The 20,018-nt window shown below is 38.0% G+C and overlaps 1 protein-coding gene across 3 annotated transcripts in view; it reads left to right on the forward strand.

Moving 5' to 3' along the window:
• Nucleotides 1-471: 471 nt before the first annotated feature.
• Nucleotides 472-20,018, forward strand: part of DGKB (diacylglycerol kinase beta) — a gene marked incomplete at its 5' end in the record, with an annotated part of 319,453 nt that continues 299,906 nt past the window's right edge. For all 3 annotated transcript variants that reach the window (XM_082045820.1, XM_082045821.1, XM_082045822.1), the window contains one exon: nt 472-541. In XM_082045820.1, coding sequence (XP_081901946.1) covers nt 472-541 — 70 coding nt within the window. The remainder of the gene's footprint in view (nt 542-20,018) is intronic.

The raw sequence follows: 20,018 nt of genomic DNA on the forward strand, positions 1-20,018 counted from the left end.
TAGTATCTAGTATTGCACTGGTTTTTACTGAAACATGAAAATCCCACACAAGGTGTCCAGGTAGAATTTGATTGTAAACAATTGGTATTTTTTATTATCAGTGCTGCATATGAGCATTTGGAATGATAAAGTTTGGAAAAACATATAAAACTATTTATGGACAAATACTTTATGGAAAGATTTTGAGCAAAACTGTGTATAAGAAAATGTTTAGAAGTTACATTTATTTCAGTAATAAAACTGATATTTATGCTTCCAATGTTTGATCTTCTTTTAACAGGGCTGTAACTCGCCACTGAACCAACATCTTGGGAACAGTTCATAGCATCAAAAACATCATCCACGTTGACTGATGCCATCCCTCCAGTCTCCAAGCGCTGTGAACTGAAGATAAGAATCCTTAGGGAGATTGTGTCACTTGGGTCAAAGGGAATGTTTTTCTGATATTTAACAAGGACCCTTGCTGCCAGGATGACAAGCCAAGAGAAGTGGGTTAACCTTAGTCCAGGAGAGTTTTCTCAGCTTCAGAAATATGCAGAATGTAAGTAATTTTTTTAAATATGTGATTTTATGGATTATTAAGAATACTTTGAGTGCAGAATATAACATGATTGTTATTGATACTATTAATTGTCAAATAAGAGGTTAAATCATGGTTTATGTTTATTTTTTTAATTCAAAAGATAAATTCTTTGGAAGGGAAGAAAAATCTGTTCGTTTTTGTAAGTTCTTTTATTTTTATTGTTATCCAGTGTAGTACCACATAGTGTGACTATGGGTATTTGGAGAGTATATTTTTATGGCCTTGCTGCCTTAAATTCACCATAAGAATTTGTAGGCCACTGGAGTGGGGTTTTTACTTAAAAAGACGGCTTCCTCACTCATGGAGGAAACATGGAGATTCCAGGAGAAACACAGCTCAAGATGTTTCTACTACTATAAGCAATGTGAAGGAGGAGTTGTCCTGTGAAAGAGCAGGAAACAAAAATCCTGAGCTGAAGATCCTTTTCTTTTTAGTTAATTTAGTAATTTAGTTAATTTAAGTGGCTCAGAGTTATGTGCTTAGAGAACAGATACTGAACATGAGAAGTTAGATTTAAGAGACAGTTTATGAAGCCTGGTAAGAACTGAGCTGGAAAGGATCAAGAACATTTAGGAAGTTTTCCTATGTGATAAGTAAACTAAATTTGTATTTTTTAAAATGGAGAAAATCTCATGATTTATTACTGTTGTTGATTTATTACTAGAGGAAACATTTGCATATAAGGTAAAATGAAGACTGGTGATTGTGGTTTTTGTGCCTATGACATCACAGCATATACTTAATTGTATTTCAGTGTAGTCATCTAATGGAATAATCATAAAATGATTGTTAGAGTTAACTTTAATTGTACATTCTACTGGAATGAGATTGAGATTCTTAATATTTTCACGCTATCACATTAAATAATGAATGATACTTTATATAATGCTATGTCATTGAACCAAAAAAAAATTGGCCAGAAATATTTACATGATGCTTTCTGGAATAGGTCTGTTTGTGTCTCACAGTTTTCTACAATTGCTCTATAACGGATTCTAATTATTAACAAAGTATGTTTCCTTCCCACGACACTTTCTTGTTTCGAAGGATTAGCTATAGAGATGAAGGAAACTTGCTCTATATACTGCTTTAAATCCTTAATGATTTAAGGAGCTATTATATAATTATATAATGATTAAGGAGCTATTTTGTTTCTCATTTCATAGTGGAATGTAAGACATTGGTACCCACCTGGTATTTAATCCTTAAAAGAAGGCATTAAAGATCTGGTAGGAGTCTGAGAAATGAAAATATCCATGCTTTTTAGTAGTTCTTTTATTCATATGTAACACACAGAAACATTAAATAAAGGGAAACAAGATGCAGTTACATGGAGTTTAGAAAGAGCATTGCAAACAAAATTTTGTTTTTCATGTTTGGTGTGAACAAGCTTGTTTCTTTCGAATTACATCACCAAATGGATACTAAACATAGTGTAGCAGTTTAAAGAAAATATTTGTGTCTGAAAACATTTACTTCTTCCTGGGAAAATATTTAAAAATGATTCTTCATTAATTTTTTCAATACCAGAAATTGAAGACTTCTAAGAGAGAGAGAGAGAGAGCAGTTATGTGTGTTTTTTTCTATGCATTCTGTCAATTTAAGCCTTCAGTGCATCATTTACCAAAATATTTGTCATCTTCATTATGGGAAAAAAAGTAATTTAATATATTAATTTTCTTTCTACTTCCCTTTACTCTTCCAGCACTTCTTGCATGCACCCTAGTTCAGAGCCATTGCTTTAATAGAACTGTTGGTGTCAGGATAAAGTATTGGGTGAAACTGGTTGTATTGGTTCGTGTTCAGATTTGTGTGTGTACATAAAATAAAGACATGGTATATTTCAAGCTTACTCTGCTTTACTGGAATAGAAGGATGTTAGTTGTTCAAAAAGGTGAAATGCCATGCGTCTTTGTATAAATAGTACAATTTCTGATGCAATTAGAAAAAAAAAAAATGTTAGTGGTATACAGACTTTAACATATAATACCAAGGGAATATAACCTAGATATAGGTCTTATTTTGACTTTCTGAGCTACCCAAGTTAATTTTGCTAAATGACTCAATAGCAGTGTCTTTCGATTGTGTGATTTAAGACTTTAAAATGCAATTAAAAAAAAAATTACTTGGAGCCAACGTTTTTGTATTTGATACATTTTTATCTAACATGTGGAGATATTAAATGTTGTGACAGTAGATGCCTTTATCCATTGCTATATAGTAATTAAATTATGTGGAATTTTATGAAGTTTCAGTATATAATTGCTTTGGTATTTCATTGTTTTTATTGAACATGGCAAGGTAGTGAACTGAAAGTTCACCAAATTTCTAGTAGACTTTGGCTGGCTTGGTAGCATTTGATTTATTTAAAAAAAGAAAAAAAAAAAAAAAGGCATTGCACACTTCCCTCCAGCATGTGACTTGAGGTACTAGTGGGGCTCCTGCAGGAAGGAGTGATGATCTGGGTGTGAGAAGACAACACTGTAAGGAAGTTTGACTTTGTGGCAGTTGCCCACCAACAAGTGTTGGTGATGAGCCCTCAGCCTTGCCCTGTGCTGAGGAGTGGGTTTCACTGAAGGATTCTGGAATACAGTAGGGAGTTTATAGCAAGGTGATTTGGTTTTCACTCACCTGCTCATATGTGGGGCTGTCATTTGCTCTGCCTTTCATTCAGTTTGGTGTATAGACTTCATAAATCTTGATTAATTACAATGTTATTTTGACTATGGAAATTTTTAAGAGATACACTTTCTTAAACATACAAAGTATAGTATTTGTAATACCTATTTTAGTTTGAATCTGGCATAAAATCAGTACTGGAACAAAAAGTATAGTCTCCCAAAAACCTGTCTACCTTGGATGTCAGTGACTTTGGATCATACTCTTAATGGCTGATAGTCACATCTACTTAATGAGCTCACTGGAATCAGAATTACTTTTGTAGAATTATGCTGGCTTGACCTTGGCTGGATGCCAGCTGCCCGTCACTTTTTACTCTCTTCCACTGCTCCAGTGTGGGGTACCACCCACAAGAGACAGTCCTCCATGAACTGCTCCAGTGTGGGTCTTTTCCACAGGGTGTAGTCCTTCAGGAACAGACTGTACCAGCCTGGGTCCCTTGTGGGATCACAAGTCCTGCCAGTAGCCTGCTCCAGTGTGGGCTGCCCATGGGGTCGCAGGCTTCCTCAGGTGCATCCACCTGCTCCAGCATGGGGTCTTCCCCGGGCTGCAGGTGGATCTCTGCTCCACCATGGACATCGATGGCTGCAGGGGAACAGCTCAGCCGGCCTCACCATGGCCTGCACCACAGGCTGCAGGGGAATCTCCTCTCTGACAGCTGGAGCATCTGCTCTCCTTCACTGACCATGGAGTCTGTAGAGCTGTTACTCTCACATATTCTTGCTCTCCACTCTTGGCTGTTGCTGCGCAGCAGTTTTTTTTTTCCCCCCGTCTTCTTAACCGTGTTATCCCAGAGGTGCTACCACCATCACTGTTGGGCTCAGCCTTTGTCAGCAGCGGGTCTGTCTTGGAGCCGACTGGCATTGGCTCTGTCAGACATGGGGGAAACTTATGGCATCTTCTCACAGAAGCCACCCCTGTAGCCCACTTGCTACCGAAACGTTATGATGCAAACCCAATGCAACAATAAGCTGAAATGTGAAAAGAACTGTTCTTTTAAGCTCATTATGCAAACATACATTGGTTTATTTTTAATTCTGAATCAATTTATGAAGGTATTTGATAACAAGCTGTGCATAAGCCTGAAAGAAAGTAGTAAAGCACTTCAAACAATAAGACCTATGGAAAGAGTGTTTTTCTGATGTATTAGTGTACACAGATTTTGATGTGCAAATAAAAAGTAATTATACAGAATGTTAAAGACTTAATTGAAAGAAAACATAAAGTCTTAAACTTTTAGGGAACCAGTGTACTTGACTCAGAGTTCATGCTTATATGTCTCTATCATATTGCCATGCTCAAATATACAACAAATATGCAACAAACAGATACCTTTAGGAGGTAAGCCCAAAGAGGAGGTGTGCTGAGTTGCTTTGTGCTACCCAGTAGGAAGCTTTAAGCACAGGATGTGTTTCAGTTTCTGCTTCTCTTTGGAGCCTAAGTAAATTTGGTTAAGAAAGCTTCCTCATTTATTTTCAGGAGAGGAGTTGATGTTCTGCATTTCGTGTGTCTGTCCACCCAGAAAATTAGTTTTAAAATGCATTTGCTGGTGTTTTGCATATTTGCTTGATGGTCAGGCAAAACCCTCATAGTTTCCTTCTCAGGCTGAATCCCCTCAACTTAAGCTGGCCGCAGAGTGAGACAGTGTTTTGCTTGTGACACCCCCAGCCGCTGCCCTCCACACAAGCACACAGCACCTTTCTGCTCTGATAGCCTTAGTTTTGATCCAATGTTGGAAGGGGTGGTAACCCTGACTATTCAGCTGTGTAGCAGACAAGGCATACCTGTAGCAGTTGAGGTATTTCAATTTGAGTCTTTTGAGGTTGAACTTCAGTGTGAACCCATATCATCAGTCTTTCCGCTAACTAGAAGTCAAGTCTGTCTCACTTCTGTTTTATGAAGATGTCTGTTGCTGTCAGACTTTGTTGAAATCAGTCATGTCTGCAACTATTATGATTTCTGTGGATAGCGAAGGAATTGATCCATCCAGGTTCTAAGAGAGGAATTGTCTCTTGTTATCTTTAGACTTCAATAGGACTTAGCAACTCATCTAGGTTCCTGCTTCGCTTCTGCATCAACTGACTTTAGTAATGTAAAGACATTTTCAAACTGTATTGAAACACAGGCTGCAGAGATAATAAGCTTGAAGTACTTCCAGAGTTAGGTTTTACGTGCAGAACTGCATCTTATTGAGTGTGGATGTCACGGAGGCACCCCAGAAGTCAACTGTAGGCGGACAACAAGTTCCAAAACAGGCTTCATTCTAGCCGAAAAAGTGTAGCAAATAAACTGACTAGAAACAGGGTTTATACAATTATTTAGCACTCCAACAACACAGAATACAGATTTGGATATCAGTTGAGGAGATTATTGGGGTACGACAACCTAAGAATGGTGAGGATCTGCAACGTGCATGCATTCACAAGAGAAAAACAGACGCCTCTCACTCAAGGGTACTCAGAAGAAACTCACCTGGGTTAGGCGAGGGCTCACACTTGCCTGGGCTAGGCAAGGACTCACTCGGAGATATATCCAGCAGATAAAAAAACAACCACTCAACAGATGAGGAGGTGAGGCACACTCAATCCTGGGAAGTTTCTTTAGATGGCATCCCCGTCTAAGGGGAGGGCTCCAGTTTACAGACCTGCTGCTCTGAGAAGACCACTCAAAGGGGGTCTTCGGTGGGGACCCCATTTTATGGCCTGCTCAGATCTGTCTGTGATTGTTACAATATGGTCCAGAAGCTTCTCAGCTTCTCTGGACACCTGCTTTGTTGAGGACCCTGTCAACTGACTGAGGGTCCCACCCTCATGCCCCCAGATTGGGGGGGACATGACCCCCAGCACCATCCTAGGTGTGTACAAGTGGACAGGCACACAAAAGGTGCTAAAGAACTATCAACTTCCCTATTGAAAGCTCTGGATCTCAGCTGCCACGGTGGACATCACAGATCTGGCTGTCCTGTGCTTAGAGGTCTGAATTCAGCCTAAATCTTCAGTCACCATGGTAGGTGTATGAATCTTTCACTATAAAGCCTGTTAAACTCCTCCCATGATTTTTAGTGCTTGGACTGGAACACGTGCTTTCCACTTTCTGACTGAAAGACGCTGCTTCAGTTTGGTGTAGTTCCACTTTTAATTTATTATCTACCAGCTTGATGATAGCCTGTCTGCCCTTGCAAGTGTAGTTAAACACGCATGGCCTGCTCCTAGCACTGTGTGCAAGATACTGGCCTGGGTATCCCATTGAGAAGTTGCTACAGAATCTTGTTTGCCGCTCTTCTTTATCACATATTTATTGTGTGATTCTTAGCTTGATCCGAATGTATTGTGTGGTGAACATAAACCCTGACTGTAAAATATCTTTCCTGAATACACACCAGCTTTTCACCATTTCCACAAAGGTAGCTGAACAACAAAGGAGAACAAGTTCACCACTTGTTCCTAACCGTGAAACATTTCCCTCCAAGTGACACTCAGAACTTAACAGTGAGTGAATACCTTGCATTAAATTAATCCAAGGAATAACCATAATTTTGTTTTGCTGAATTGTTTTCAAGGTCAATTTAAGGCAACTTTATACTTACAATTAAAGACCTTTCTTCATCTGCTTGCCATACTTAAATAATTTGGGGCTTCAAATGAATTTTTTGAACACTTTAAATATTACTTTAAAAAGAAGAAAAGTGTATTTCTACAATTCAAAGAGCATATTGCCTAATACTTGGCTTTTTGTAGTTAATGTGCATATGTGTGGTTTTTGGAATAATAATTATTTCCAGAGACAGTTCCTCTGTGTCTTCCTTGCTGGTCAAATTAAAAATCTCCTCTCTCCTCTTGTTCTGAAGAGAGAATAGTAGAAAATATTTTGCATTAGATCTTTGCCTGGTTTTAAACTGCTTCAGAAGAACACATGAAAATAAAGATAAATAAGTGGTGTCCTCATTATATAATAGTATTATTAAAAACAATAAGAACAACAACTAACCTATTTCTAGGGAAATGTGCCGAAGAGAAGAAAATTAGTAGTTTTTTTTTTCCTTTAGTTTTCAGGATCAATAGTGGCTGCGAGAAAGAAAGACAAAAAGATGCAGGGGGGTTTCTGCATAGAAATGTCACTTTAGTGCATAGAGTAATGTACATACTTTTCAGGCAGAGACTGTTTCTTCTAAACTGTATAGTACCAGGTATATTCATAGTTCTGTACTACTCCTAACAGCAGCCTGAATTCTAAGGACATTAGAGAGAAACAATATAAATAAATTAATTGTTATTATTATTGGTATGATAAATTTGATTAGTTTGGACAGGAGTTTTTGTATCCTTTTTACTAGATGAATTGTGTGTGTCCTTTTTATTTGATGAAGTTTTATGGCTGTCATAGTCCCAAATGATTCGTTAAGGGAAGTTCAGAGGATCCTTCTCTGAAAGCAAATGTGAAAATACTGAAGGGATTTGAAACAGTTAAAGCAAGACTGTTTCATGATTCAGCTAGGCTTTAAAAGGAAGAGAGAAGGTCTGCCCTTCATTTAGCAGGCAGAGAGAGGTGGAGGCCTCTGAGCTCTGGCAGCATGTGCACTCTGGGGAAACAGATTGGTTTTGTGTTGTCCTTTTGAGTTTGTCAACAAAATGTGCCCTGAGGAAAAAGCCTGAAAAAGACTTTTTGCAAATCTTTTGGAAGTGATTTTTTTTTTCCCAGGCTGGTGGAGGAGAACTTGGGCAGACTGTTACAGCCTGAAGATAGAAATAGATGTTGGAGTGATTCTGAAATGGCTTTGAGAACAGGGACAGCATCAGCAGCTGTAGCATCTTTTGCTGTAGCATCAATAGCTACTGGAAGAACTAGACAGAATTTTATACGGGAACAGGAAGGAGGAACTTGTGAAAATGATCTCTGAAGAGAAACGGGAAGATCAGCACAAGTTTCAGTTCAGAGTTAAATTGCCAGAGACTTTTGGGTGGGTTTGATTCTGTGGCCCTCACACATGGAAAAGATTTTAATTTTACAATGAGTATAAATGATAACCTGTGGGGAACTTCATTCAAGTGGCAGCTGGTGACCAGCAGCTATGGGCCATTATGCAATCCCTCATAGGGTCCCAGGCTTCCAGTGCCACATAGAATTGTGCTAATTCTAAAGAGGGAATGGGCCTCATCAAAGAATAGAGAGTGCTAAAACTAGCTATTTTTTGCTGTTTGGAAGGGGGAGAGAGAAAATTGCTTGTGATTACTGACAACAGTTTTACCCCAAGTATTGGATTTTAGGAACATGCTATCTCTGCTGCTGTTAGTGAAGATGGAGGAAAGTTCTCATAAAGTCTGTCTAGGGTAAAGAGTGTCATATTGACTCACAACTGTGAGTAAGGAGTAACCTTCTCACGGCAGTCAGGTGGGGTACTCAGGTGTATGCAGAACTTGTTGCCTGCTCCCATGCCCATACTGAAGAAGGGTATACCACTTGTTTAAGGTACAATAGGCTATTTAGGGAAAGGGACAATGCAGAAGGGATCACTGACCTTACTTTGAGTAAAGCACCTATCAAATTATTCAAGCGTTACTTTGTTTCATGACAAATGCAAATGCATTTGAGTCCTTTCAGTCCCTCTCAGGATACTGTGTAGTCTAATTTAAAACAATATTTTAGGAACTAATGGCTTTGCTAGAACTTTATTTCAATTGTACACAGTGAATGGCACAAAGTAAAATCACGTTGAATGTCTTTTTGAGTATACTAAAAGTGATCTTATTACAGTACTATGTTCATGTCTTAGCTAATTTTAGGGATCCTCCCCTCTCTTCTGACTGGAAGAAACTTTGTACACCAGCTGCAGGGACACAAGTTTTAAGAAAGGAAAACAGTGAATTTATATGTGTTTGTGACTATCGGATGGCAAAACTGGGGAATACTCTGCTGTTTATAAGATGCTCTTTTCCTTTGAAAAAGAGGATGCTCCCAGAAATATCTGACTTATTCAGGTGTTCTCTGAGCATAGAGACTCACTGGCCGTGCTTGGTGTTTGATGAATAGGACACTGTCTAATCATCAAGAGCACTTGGTGGCCTCACTGTAAGGTGGTAATTTACTTGCAACCATCTTGTGTATCTGCTTCATCTGGAAGAATGAGGGAGAGAAGGTGATCACAACTCTTTGAGAAGATTGTAACAATCCCTCAGTCTCACTGAGCAGTGAAACACAACAGTTCAATACAACACAGGTACAGAATTAGTTGTACTAAGACCAGATAATGTTTGACCTTTATTTTTGGGATAATTGTATTATTTTCTAGATTAGGCTACCAAGTTTCCAGTGTTTTACTGAGGACATACTGTTTAGGTATCTGGGAAAGATTAAGTTAGTCAGAGCTCTAGCACTGTGTTGAGGTTTTGATTGCGGGGTGACAATAAAACCCCGGCAGATGTATTGTTAACCTCCTCTCCCCCCTGCTTCCTCTTTCAGCCCCTCCCTCTCCCCCCTTCCCACTAAGGACAGACGATCGGGAGGGAAAGAGGGACAGAAGAGAGTTGGAAAAATTAAAAATGTTTTACTAATGCTACTACTAATAATAGAGAAAACAATACAAAATATAAAAAAACAATCTTAAAAGTCTCAGCAACTGCAGAGCCAGCAACCAAAGTCCTGGATTGGACTCTGCAGCCAACTGGAGCTGGATTCAGTCTGTCACTAGGCCTCAGTTTGCAGGGACGACTAGCAAGATCCTCTCCTAATGTTGGCCATAAGGAAAAGGGACGAGATCCTTGTGATCTCCCACTTTTATATTCATGTGAATGGAATGTTATACCCAGTTGGTCAGTTTCTTGGTCACCTGTTTCTTGTTGCCCCTCTCACCAGAGGTGCATCCATGCTTATCAATAACTTCACATTCCATTGCTCTGTTTACCAAAACATGTATCTGGTTTTCCATGAAAAGGCAGCTAATATGAAAGCTTTAGCTGACAGGCAAATTCACTAAAAGAGAAACTTGTTTGTAACAAAACCAGGACACACTGCCAACAGTATCAAGGCTTGTGTTAACTCTTAGACATGCAGTTAGATCCACAGTTCTTCAATATTAATAATATAGTCAGGGTCCCAAATGGTGGGCCTTTGTTGCAACAGAAAACAACTATGAGTAAGTCTTTAGGAGGAAAGTCAATGACTATGCATTTCCATTTTCAAGGATATCACTGCAAGAAGCAAATCTGAAGAGTTCCTAAGAAGTCCAAAATAGAAACCATAGCTCTCAAGTTTCTGTAGCTGTAGGATCCATAATGTGCAGTGACTGGCAGCGATAACTGCTGTCTTAGAATTCTGAAAGGCAAATTATGTCATCTCATCTTGATTTCTGTTTCCTCTGTCAAAAATAACGATTGCTTTCTAGAAGTGAAGCCGCATTAATATACGCTGCCAGTCCTTAAGTACTCGTGTTGCAGCATCACCTGTTACTGGCATTGAACACATATTGTGGTTATTACAAACCTGATGTACAGTCATAAAATTACTGAATGTGTATTTATACACTGTAAAATGTATAAACATTGATTATGCCTTTGAAATATTTCCTGTGTTTCTATGTATCTTCCATATATTTTTTTTCATTTGTTGTTTGGTTGTTTCTATGGACTTTTACATGTAAACAGTGAGAAGCTTTTGTTTCTTAAGAGTTCATCTGTTCCTGTTGCTTATTCCCTATTATAAAGGTTTGGGGGATAATTCAATTGGTTGCCATGGAAATGAGCCTGATGTCACAAACAGAGAATTACAGTTCACCAAGCCTTGAAGAAACAAAATGAAGGGAGAGTGGACTAATTGGGGAGCCACGTGACTGTGGCAGAATCTCAGCTCTCATTAAAAGCATGTATTTTTAGTCCTTATGTTTCTATAGAAGAGCTCAAAAGTGTAATTCAAATGATGACAACCCATGACTCATCAGACAAACTGAAAAAAAAATAGCTTTGAGAGACAGGATGATCTCTCTTTGCTTTTATGGGATTTGAACCCAAAGGACCAGTAGCTCACAGTGGGTCCTCTCAGCCCAGCAAAGCTTCATATGCCTGAAGTGAGAAGGGGAAAGCCACTTGTTCAACTCGTTCACTGAATAAATATACTTTGCTATTAGAGTTACTGCTTATGCTGTTTTGCCTCTCCTAGATTTCCGAAGAAAGGAGAGACAAAGCTACGTTCTTTGTTGCTACTGAGAATAGGAGATAGGTTGCTCTTGATGGTTGAAATCTAGAATTGGAGGCCTTTGTTTTAAAAAAAGTGGGCTTAGGGCTGCCTGCTGGTGTTAGAAGGCCTTTCTCCCTCTGCTATTTGTCGGGCTTGAAGGACCCTGCATTGCCTTCCTCTCCATTGTTTTCTGCCAATTAGAAGAAGCAAAAAATTTAAATGTGCTTGTAATTATGTATGTTTTCATTGTTTTTTCAAGCACTAAAAATATATTGCTTTTTCTGTGGCTTTGGAAGGTTTTTAGCGGGTGTTATGGAGTGTCACTGCATAGTTTTGTTGGCTGCATTGCAAAATGTAATGGGTTTTTGAGGACACTACTGATTGCTAAATTTTTTTTTTAGAAATGTCAGATTTTATGTGGTTTATAATTTTATTAAAACCAGTATGAAATACTGAGGAAAGAACCTGTGATTAAATTCTCATATATTATTTTCTTGCATAGTTTCTAAAAATATAAATTCTTTATTTTAAAAATAAAACCTTATAAATAATTTTCATTATTGATACACTCAATTATAGCAGTAATTATAGTTATTGATAATGAATTTGTTATGAATAATGTATTTCCCAGAATTACCTGACCTAGGAATAGATATTTTCATTCCCAAAGGCATACAAAATAGCTTTAAAATGCTGTGTTAACTGTTTGTTTGTTTGTTGCTTGTTTTGGTTTTGTGGTTTTTTTTGTTTGTTCTTGCTTTTGTTGTTGTGTTGTTGTGTGGTGGTGGTGGTGGTGTTGTGGTGGTGGTAGTGGTGTTGTGGTGGTGGTGGTGGTGTTGTGGTGGTGGTGGTGGTGTTTCGTTGTTGTTTTTTAATTGAGGGCCCTCCATTTCTACTTTTAATAAGTTATTTATGATTGAAATTCACTACAGAGATGGGACAGAGTCTAGCATCCTTATTCATAACAGAATAGATTAATTAAAGACCTTGGCAGTCATTATGGACATCATTGCTTTGGAAAAAAGCATAGGCTGCATATTGTATAAGAACCTATGTGTTGCAGAGGTTGAAATGAATAGAAGGAAACAGAGAAACAGTTATGAAATGAGGATGGGAAAATAGTTTATATATTAAGCATGGGTCTGAATGCTTTATTGAACAGAGACACTTCAGTACTGGGTACGCTCTAAGAGCTTGAGAAATTATTGAAATGATACTAGAGATGATGAAAGCAGATTGAAGAGATGCAACAAAAAAGAGTGAGTGGCAAGATAAGTACATTACTCTACTTTTGACCTAAGGTTACAAATAGATGGTAACTGTATCATTTTAGCAGCATGAATATAGGTGATTCAGAGTTCCTGGGATGAAGAGGATGAAAGTTCTGAAGGAGAAAAAATTTATAAAAATAATTCAAAATTCTGCCATGAGAAAAAAAAAAAAAAAAACAAATGGCTACAAATAAAGTTGGAGTCTACCAGCTTTTGGTAGACCAAAATTCATGGATCTGTCCTATTTTTATAACTTATAGGTAGTGTATTGAGTGATTTAAAGAAACTGAGAGAAGAACAGATTTCAGAAAGAGATGATTAGGACAAAGTCAAAGTAGGCTTTTAAAGGGTCAGAACAGCAGACAGGAACCAAAACAGAGCTCAGTACCTAAAGGTTGATTTTTGGAAATTCTTATTTGATTCTAAAGCTTGACTACCTATTTAGCTAATTTTGGCAGAGGGTAAATCCAAACATGTACTCAAACTGGAATTTGAAATACGCCACTTGCATTTCTTCTGGAGGTGCTCTTATTCTAGAATAAATCAGAAATGATTATTCGTTCAGAATTAATTTAGTGGACCAGATGGCAATTAATTAGGAATTAGTTTATAGTTAAAGGAATACTGACCCATTTCATATTCCTTTGTGTTGTTTTAAGTATAGAACCATATTTTTATATTTTGCGTCAGACACAATGAATCTTGTCATGTTGTTCATCATGTGATAGCGCCAAAAAGGACCATGGTATCTCCAAACAGTGTATGACACTATCATGTAATTTTAAATTATCAGTCATTTAAGAGGACTCCGGGAGCTCAAGGGAACCACAGAAAGAAAGACAAAATATAATTAAGTTGCCCCAAATGGTACAAAAGCATGTTCTGAAGTACTTCCTGGTGTAACTCTGCATTTCATTTAAAGCATGCGTTGAAATTTTTCTGGATTAGGTTTCCAGGAGCAAATGTTAGAGTAGTGCTTCCTTCTAATAGTGTTCTAGAGGTTTAATGACTGATTATGTAGAAGACTACTAAGCTGCTCTTCCAATTGCAAACTCTCCAAGATCAGCTCTACTCTCCTCTAGCCATAGAACCTGCATAGCACCTGTGGTTAACAACACCCCCTTCCCTCCCACCCCCTAAACAAAACAAACCAAAAATCCCTGAACAAATCCAGTCATTTTTGTGGCTTAGCATCCTGTCCCTGTGAGGCATGCATCTGAAATATTTTGTAAGTGTTCCAGGCACAAGTATGTTAAACTTGATTTGGGGTCTTGACACAAAAAGCAATATCAAATTTTGCATAATTATTCACAATGGGTTATAATCACGTCTCCATTTAATTATTTTAGTGGAAACTAGTAATATGGTCTACAACTGAGTCAGACCTCACTGAGTGTTGTGTCACTGTCAAGGTTTAAGGCAAGGCGGCAATAAACTGTGGCAGATGCTCCCTGTTTTCCCTTCATTTCCTGCCACCCCTTTCCCTTAGATCGGAAAGATGACTGGAAAGATAAGGGAAAAGGAAGAGAGACTTAGACTTCAAGTTGGAAAGTTTTAAAGGGGTTTTACTAATGCTACTAATAAATAGAGAATATATACAAAATATACACAACCAATCTCGAATGCTCGATGTGGAGTTGGTGTCACTCCAGCAGCAGGACCTGGGTGTGCGGAGCTGGCGGCTCCAGCAGGTGCATTTCAGGCCACCGAAGTCATGGGCTGGACTTTACAGCAAACCGGAACCTGGTTGCAGGATGCAGGGCCTGAGGCCTGTAGATCACAGGCAGACAGGCAGGGTCCTCTCTAGATGCCGGCCGTGGTCGAAGAGGGAGGGACCCTCGTGATCACCCTCTTATATAGGGAGTATGACGATTATGGGATGGAATACTCAGTTGATCTTCAGTTGGTCAGTTCTAGTCACCTGTTCCATCCACCCCTCCTCAAACACGCCCCTCTCACAACAGAAGGTGGGAAAACTTATCAGTCTTTCTTGGCTACCATAGTAATAAATCTAAACATGAGCTTCTTCAGCATTCTGTTGGTTTTCTTATCAGCACCGAGTACAGCATCCTAGGAAAAAATATGCAGGCTAAAACTCAGAACAGTACAGCCACCTAGAAGAACTTAGCTAAAGGAAAAATCACGAAAAGAGAGCTGGTCTTGTTTTTAACAAAACCAGGACAGTCACTTCTAGTGAATAAAGCTGCATAAACTGCTCTTAATAGTTTGGATTAATGATTCGGGAACATATCATGTTGCTGCATTTTTGTTTATTAAACTTGCTAGTTGATGTGTACTTGAGTGTTTATCCTGAAAGATGTTATTTAATGCAAGGAATTACGTACATTTATTGGATAGGAATGCCCAGCTGAGATACTGTATGTACAGAAAGTTGTTCTGTCCCGTGTAGAGAGGATTTGTCATGTCCTGTTTGTCCCCTGCAGGACTTGTGTGGTAGCAACCAGGGGTACACAAGAGCTCTGGTCCTGTGGGTTCACTGTTCCAGCTGCCAGTGGCACAGAAGTTGTGTTCGCTTGCTGCTGGCTGCTGGACAAATTACAGTGTAGTGTTCTGAGGTGGTGATTAAGGCAAACTCTGTTAGGGTTTTTAATTGTGATTAGTCTTGTTCATAACAGCAGATGAGTTTTTATAAGTGCTTCTCTTATTCAGACTGCTAATGTATTACTATGAGCTCTAAAAGATTTCTAGTTGTTTTAGACCAAGCTTCTTACAGACCACATCGAACTAATAGAGAGGTAATAAGAAAAAACATACACCCACAGCTCTCAACTAGTTTTAGCTCAGAAGAGTTGATCATCTGCTTTGTTTTAAAGATTGCGAAGTGTCTCTAAGGATTTGATTTCTGCATTGTTTTACTAAAGGCACATTTAGCTGCTCAGTCTTTTCTGTAAGTGTTGCTCAGTGACCTATTTCGTTTTAAGGAGTGGATTCTACTGCATTTTCTTTCTCCTGCTGTGACATTAAAATGCTTCCCATTTCTCCAACCTGTTTAATTATTACAAACCAGTAATTGTTGTTGTGTAAAAATGAAGCAGATGGGAGAAATGGGAAACATTGTTCTCCTTCTCCTTTTGTGAGAGGGATGAAAAAGTCCTTTATAATAGCAGGTTTTTATTATTCTCATTACGCTTTTTTTTTCTTAATCAGTTTTTAGTGTTAATATTTATGCAGAATGATCAGTCTTTTCCTAATCTTTTGTGAAACAACACTTCACCAGGAGATTCCCACTTTTACTGATACTGGCTTTCAGTTTAGTGTAAGTAATAGTCTTCCATATAATTCTGAAAAAAATTATTTTCTTTACATACATTTTCTAGAGTGGTTGTTTTGTTTTGTTTTTGTTTTTATTCTCCCCCACTGCACACATTTAGTCTTAGATAAAAGTCTGGTAGCTTATGTTGCATAACTTCAGTGATCAATGGAGCTTTGTAAAAGTGGGTATTCCCAGCCCTTGCCAAATGACCCTCAGTAGATAGCTTTGAAGTTTGCTCTCAGAGTTGAGATTTTTCAAACTGATATTTTGGTTGGCATCCAGTTGCATTTTGAAATGTTATCCAGTAATGCAGTTGAACTAGTCATTTTAATAAGTCATATTGGGGGAATGTCGAATGTTCTGCTCTGTTCCCGTTTGCAGGTCTGGAAATTCAAATTTTGAAGGTTTTTTTAGCAATCTGCTTTTTGAGTTTTGAAAAAATTGAGAAAACAAATTAAATTTCAGTAACTGATCTTTTACAGGGTATGCATCACTTTTCTCTTTCAAATTAACTCTTTATCAGTATTTCTTCTGAAAAGACCATTCTATTTCATTTTATCATGCTTTCTCTATTTTTAATCATTATCAGAGCATCATAGATTTTTGAAATTACATTAATCCTTTGCCTTAAGAAATTGTACAGGTGAAGTACAAACATGCAGTGAACAAGGGGGAAGATAAACTCTGATTTTCGTCAGCTAGTTATTTTGATTAAAAATAATTGTAAGCATGTAGCCATCAAGGATAAAACATGAATAGTTAAGCACAGTTGAAGAAAGCTGTTGCAATTAAGCTTGGAGAAATTTTGGATTAAATAAAATAAAAATAAAGACAAAGATAAAAGAAAGCTTAATGGGAAGCAAGGTAGTATACGAGAAATGATCAAGGGTTTATGTGAAGCTTGGAATAAAGAGAGAAGCTACACACATGAGAAGAAGCTAAGATGAGAACGAAAATACAACATTCCTCTTGAGGAATTCTTTCATTGTGTTTTCAGAAGAGTAAGAAGTAATACTTTATAAAAATGTATTTGTTTTTCTGTATTTAAATTATCTACTTGATCATATGCAAACTTTTAAACAACTTGAATTATAGCTGTTCTGTTTAAAACTGGACAAAAGTCAATTCTTGATCTTTGTGAAGTGTTCGATGTCTTCCCAGGACACACAGCAGGCTCAGTAGGAAGCTTTCATTCTGATTTTCCTGCTTTTATGTGGTTGCAATTAATTCCATATGGTCCAGCACCAGCAGCCATGTTGCTTTGTTGAGCTTTTGAGACGCTCCGACTGCCCACGGGCTCTCCTCATCCTCCTCCTCCTCCTTCCTCACACTCTCAGCAGTGGTTAGCAACTGTCCCCATACCCTTCTCAGATGGGTTTCCTCATTTCCACCACTTCCCTGCTGGGATTCACATCCTCTCTGCTTCATCTCTTCTCTGTCGTCTTGCAACAGTGCCGTGCCCAGTGCTCACACAAGCAGCTCTCCATTGCTGCTTCAGGACGTCCTTATGACCCAGTTTGCACAGGAGGGGTTCACGGGTGAAACTCGGAGCCTGTGGGGAACCAAAAGAGGGTCTGCCTGCGTACCTGTGTCATCATAGAATAGTTTGGGTTGAAAGGGACCTTCAAAGGTCATCTAGTCCAACCCTCTGTACTGAGCAGGGACATCTTCAACTAAATCAGGTTGCTCAGAGCCCTGTCCAGTCCGGCCTTGAATGTCTCCAGGGATGGGGCATCTACCACCTCTCTGGGCAACATTCAATGTTTTACCACCCTCATTGTAAAAAAGTTTCTTAGATCTTACAGGAATAAAAGGCTGTGATGCTTGGGAATTTCCCAGAGAAGCAGCATGTTTATGCTGTACTTTGCAGTGCAGTGGAAAGATTCCTAAGCTAGAAACGAGCAGTAAACTGGTGCAGCAGCACAGCTGGAGTCTATTTTCAGTTTATTTCAGGAGCTCTAAAATTCCTCCAGTCCCTGATTCAAGCTAATCAGAGTGTCTTTGCATAATAGTGCCATTTGTAGGCACACAGAACAACAAATTCTTTTGATGAAACATAACATTGTGGTGTTCCTTTTGAAACATTTGGATGCTTGCAGAATTAAATATTTCAATATTTTACTTGAAGAGAAAAAAAGAAGTGAAAGCTGTCAAAGAATAGGAATATTGATCTTATTGGAATATGTTATCTACTGAAGCATTCGGTTTTCTTTTTAACGAGAAATTTCTACTAAAAATTCTGTCACGTTGTTTTAGTGGAACAAAAATAAATAGTTTGCTCAGACTTAAGTTAAATGTAACATTTAACTATAAGTAAAATAATTGAAGAGAGATTTCTGTATTGTCTTCGCATGTTGATTTGGGTGATCTGATTTCTGAAGGCAGCTTCAAAAATTTAAATCTTTAATTTTTGTCTAAAATGAGTTATCCCTCTGTCTAGTCATTTTATTTATATTCATATCCGTACCTTATATTGGGTGATGGGTTTCTTTCTGGATTTAGAGTTTGGTAGAAGATGCAGAAAAGGGATGTAAATCATAGATTCTTTATTTTACTGTGACTTATATGAATATATTCTCTGGTTTGCAATCTGTGAGTGACACTAAGCCTGAGATATTCTGACAAGGGTCTGGCATATTTCTTAATGGTGCAGAGGATTGTGCGTCACTGCTTTCAGGAGACTGGGTCTTTATTATATGACTTATCTTGAAGCCATGATCTCATACATATTGAAAGCTAGTAAGTCATTTGTTCACTGTCATTTTTTTTTTTAATTCACAGTCTGGGATAAGCTGTCTTTTACTCAGCGCACAGAACATTAGAAAAAGATTAGAACCAAGCTAAGTCATTGCTCTGTGAGAAACTTGAGTGTAAATGTGGCTACAGTTTTCTTATGTGCCTAATCAGAGGCACATCCATGCTTAAGAAGTTACCTTTGAAGAGTATTTACCTTGTGAGAGAATGAAAAAGAGCATATGGGTCTGAGGCTGCAAGAGGAGTGGAGCAGCCAGCTTGGATCATTCTAATTGCCAAGTAAAAATGACATATCTTTATTTTTAATTGTATTTCTTAGGGAAGCAGGTTACCTGCTCAATAGTATTCAGTAAATTCTGCTTTTACAGTTGTTTTATGTTTGTCTATATAGTGGTATTTAGAACATGTGACAGGCTGGTACCATTGCTTAAGGAAAACCATGCTGCCCAGTTTATCCCCATAGACATTAATCTTTCCTCAAGATGAAATGTCTTAGATCTTTTCATAAGATACTGTGTACTGTATTTACTTCATGCCTGGCAGGCTGCAGGACTGCCAACGTCTTTTTCAGGAACAGATTCCTTGTGTTAAAATGTTCTAGAGCAGTGTTTTTATAACAGAAGTATTCAAATGTTTTGCTTTTTCTAATTGTGAAACAGGTTATAACATAAAAAAGCAAGACCCCAGCTCAAAAAGGAAGGACCAAGTCTAAAATGTTGCCTTTACCATTATTTGACAAATCTCTGGTCTAGTTTACTTTTTATTTGCAATTTCTAATGTTTTGCAGTGAATAAACCACTTTTCCTCTTCCTCAGCTTTTCCTGAACCAAGGCAGTTTATGCCTAGTAAGTCTGATCTCCAATAGCAGTTGAATCAAAAAATTCACAGATGGTTTGCTCTTCCTTTTGCTTGGAATGTAGCTCAATTGAAATTGGAATGTAGCTCCTTCTCAGCTAGTCGGTTCCTCAGGTTAAGTGAGTCTGTTTCCAGTCATCCTCTCACCTCTTATTTGCTTAAAATCAAACTATTTTATTAACGTGTTACTACATTCAAATACTTTTAATAATCAGACTTCTGGAACATTTGGAATATTTGTCTACAAGTTGATGATGAATAGAAAAATTTTGGAAGAGTTGAGGTTCTGTTTATGACTATAATTTCCTACTTCTGAATGCTCTAATATTAACTTGTAATATGTGTGTTATGGTGTTTTTTGTTTGTTGTTGGTTTTTTTTTTTTTTTTTTTTTTTTTTTTCCCCCTTATCTAAAGTGCATTTGATGGAGAATCTTT

The sequence above is a fragment of the Streptopelia decaocto genome (genome assembly GCF_964273445.1).
Source record: "Streptopelia decaocto genome assembly, chromosome: 2".
Classification (NCBI taxonomy): domain Eukaryota; kingdom Metazoa; phylum Chordata; class Aves; order Columbiformes; family Columbidae; genus Streptopelia; species Streptopelia decaocto.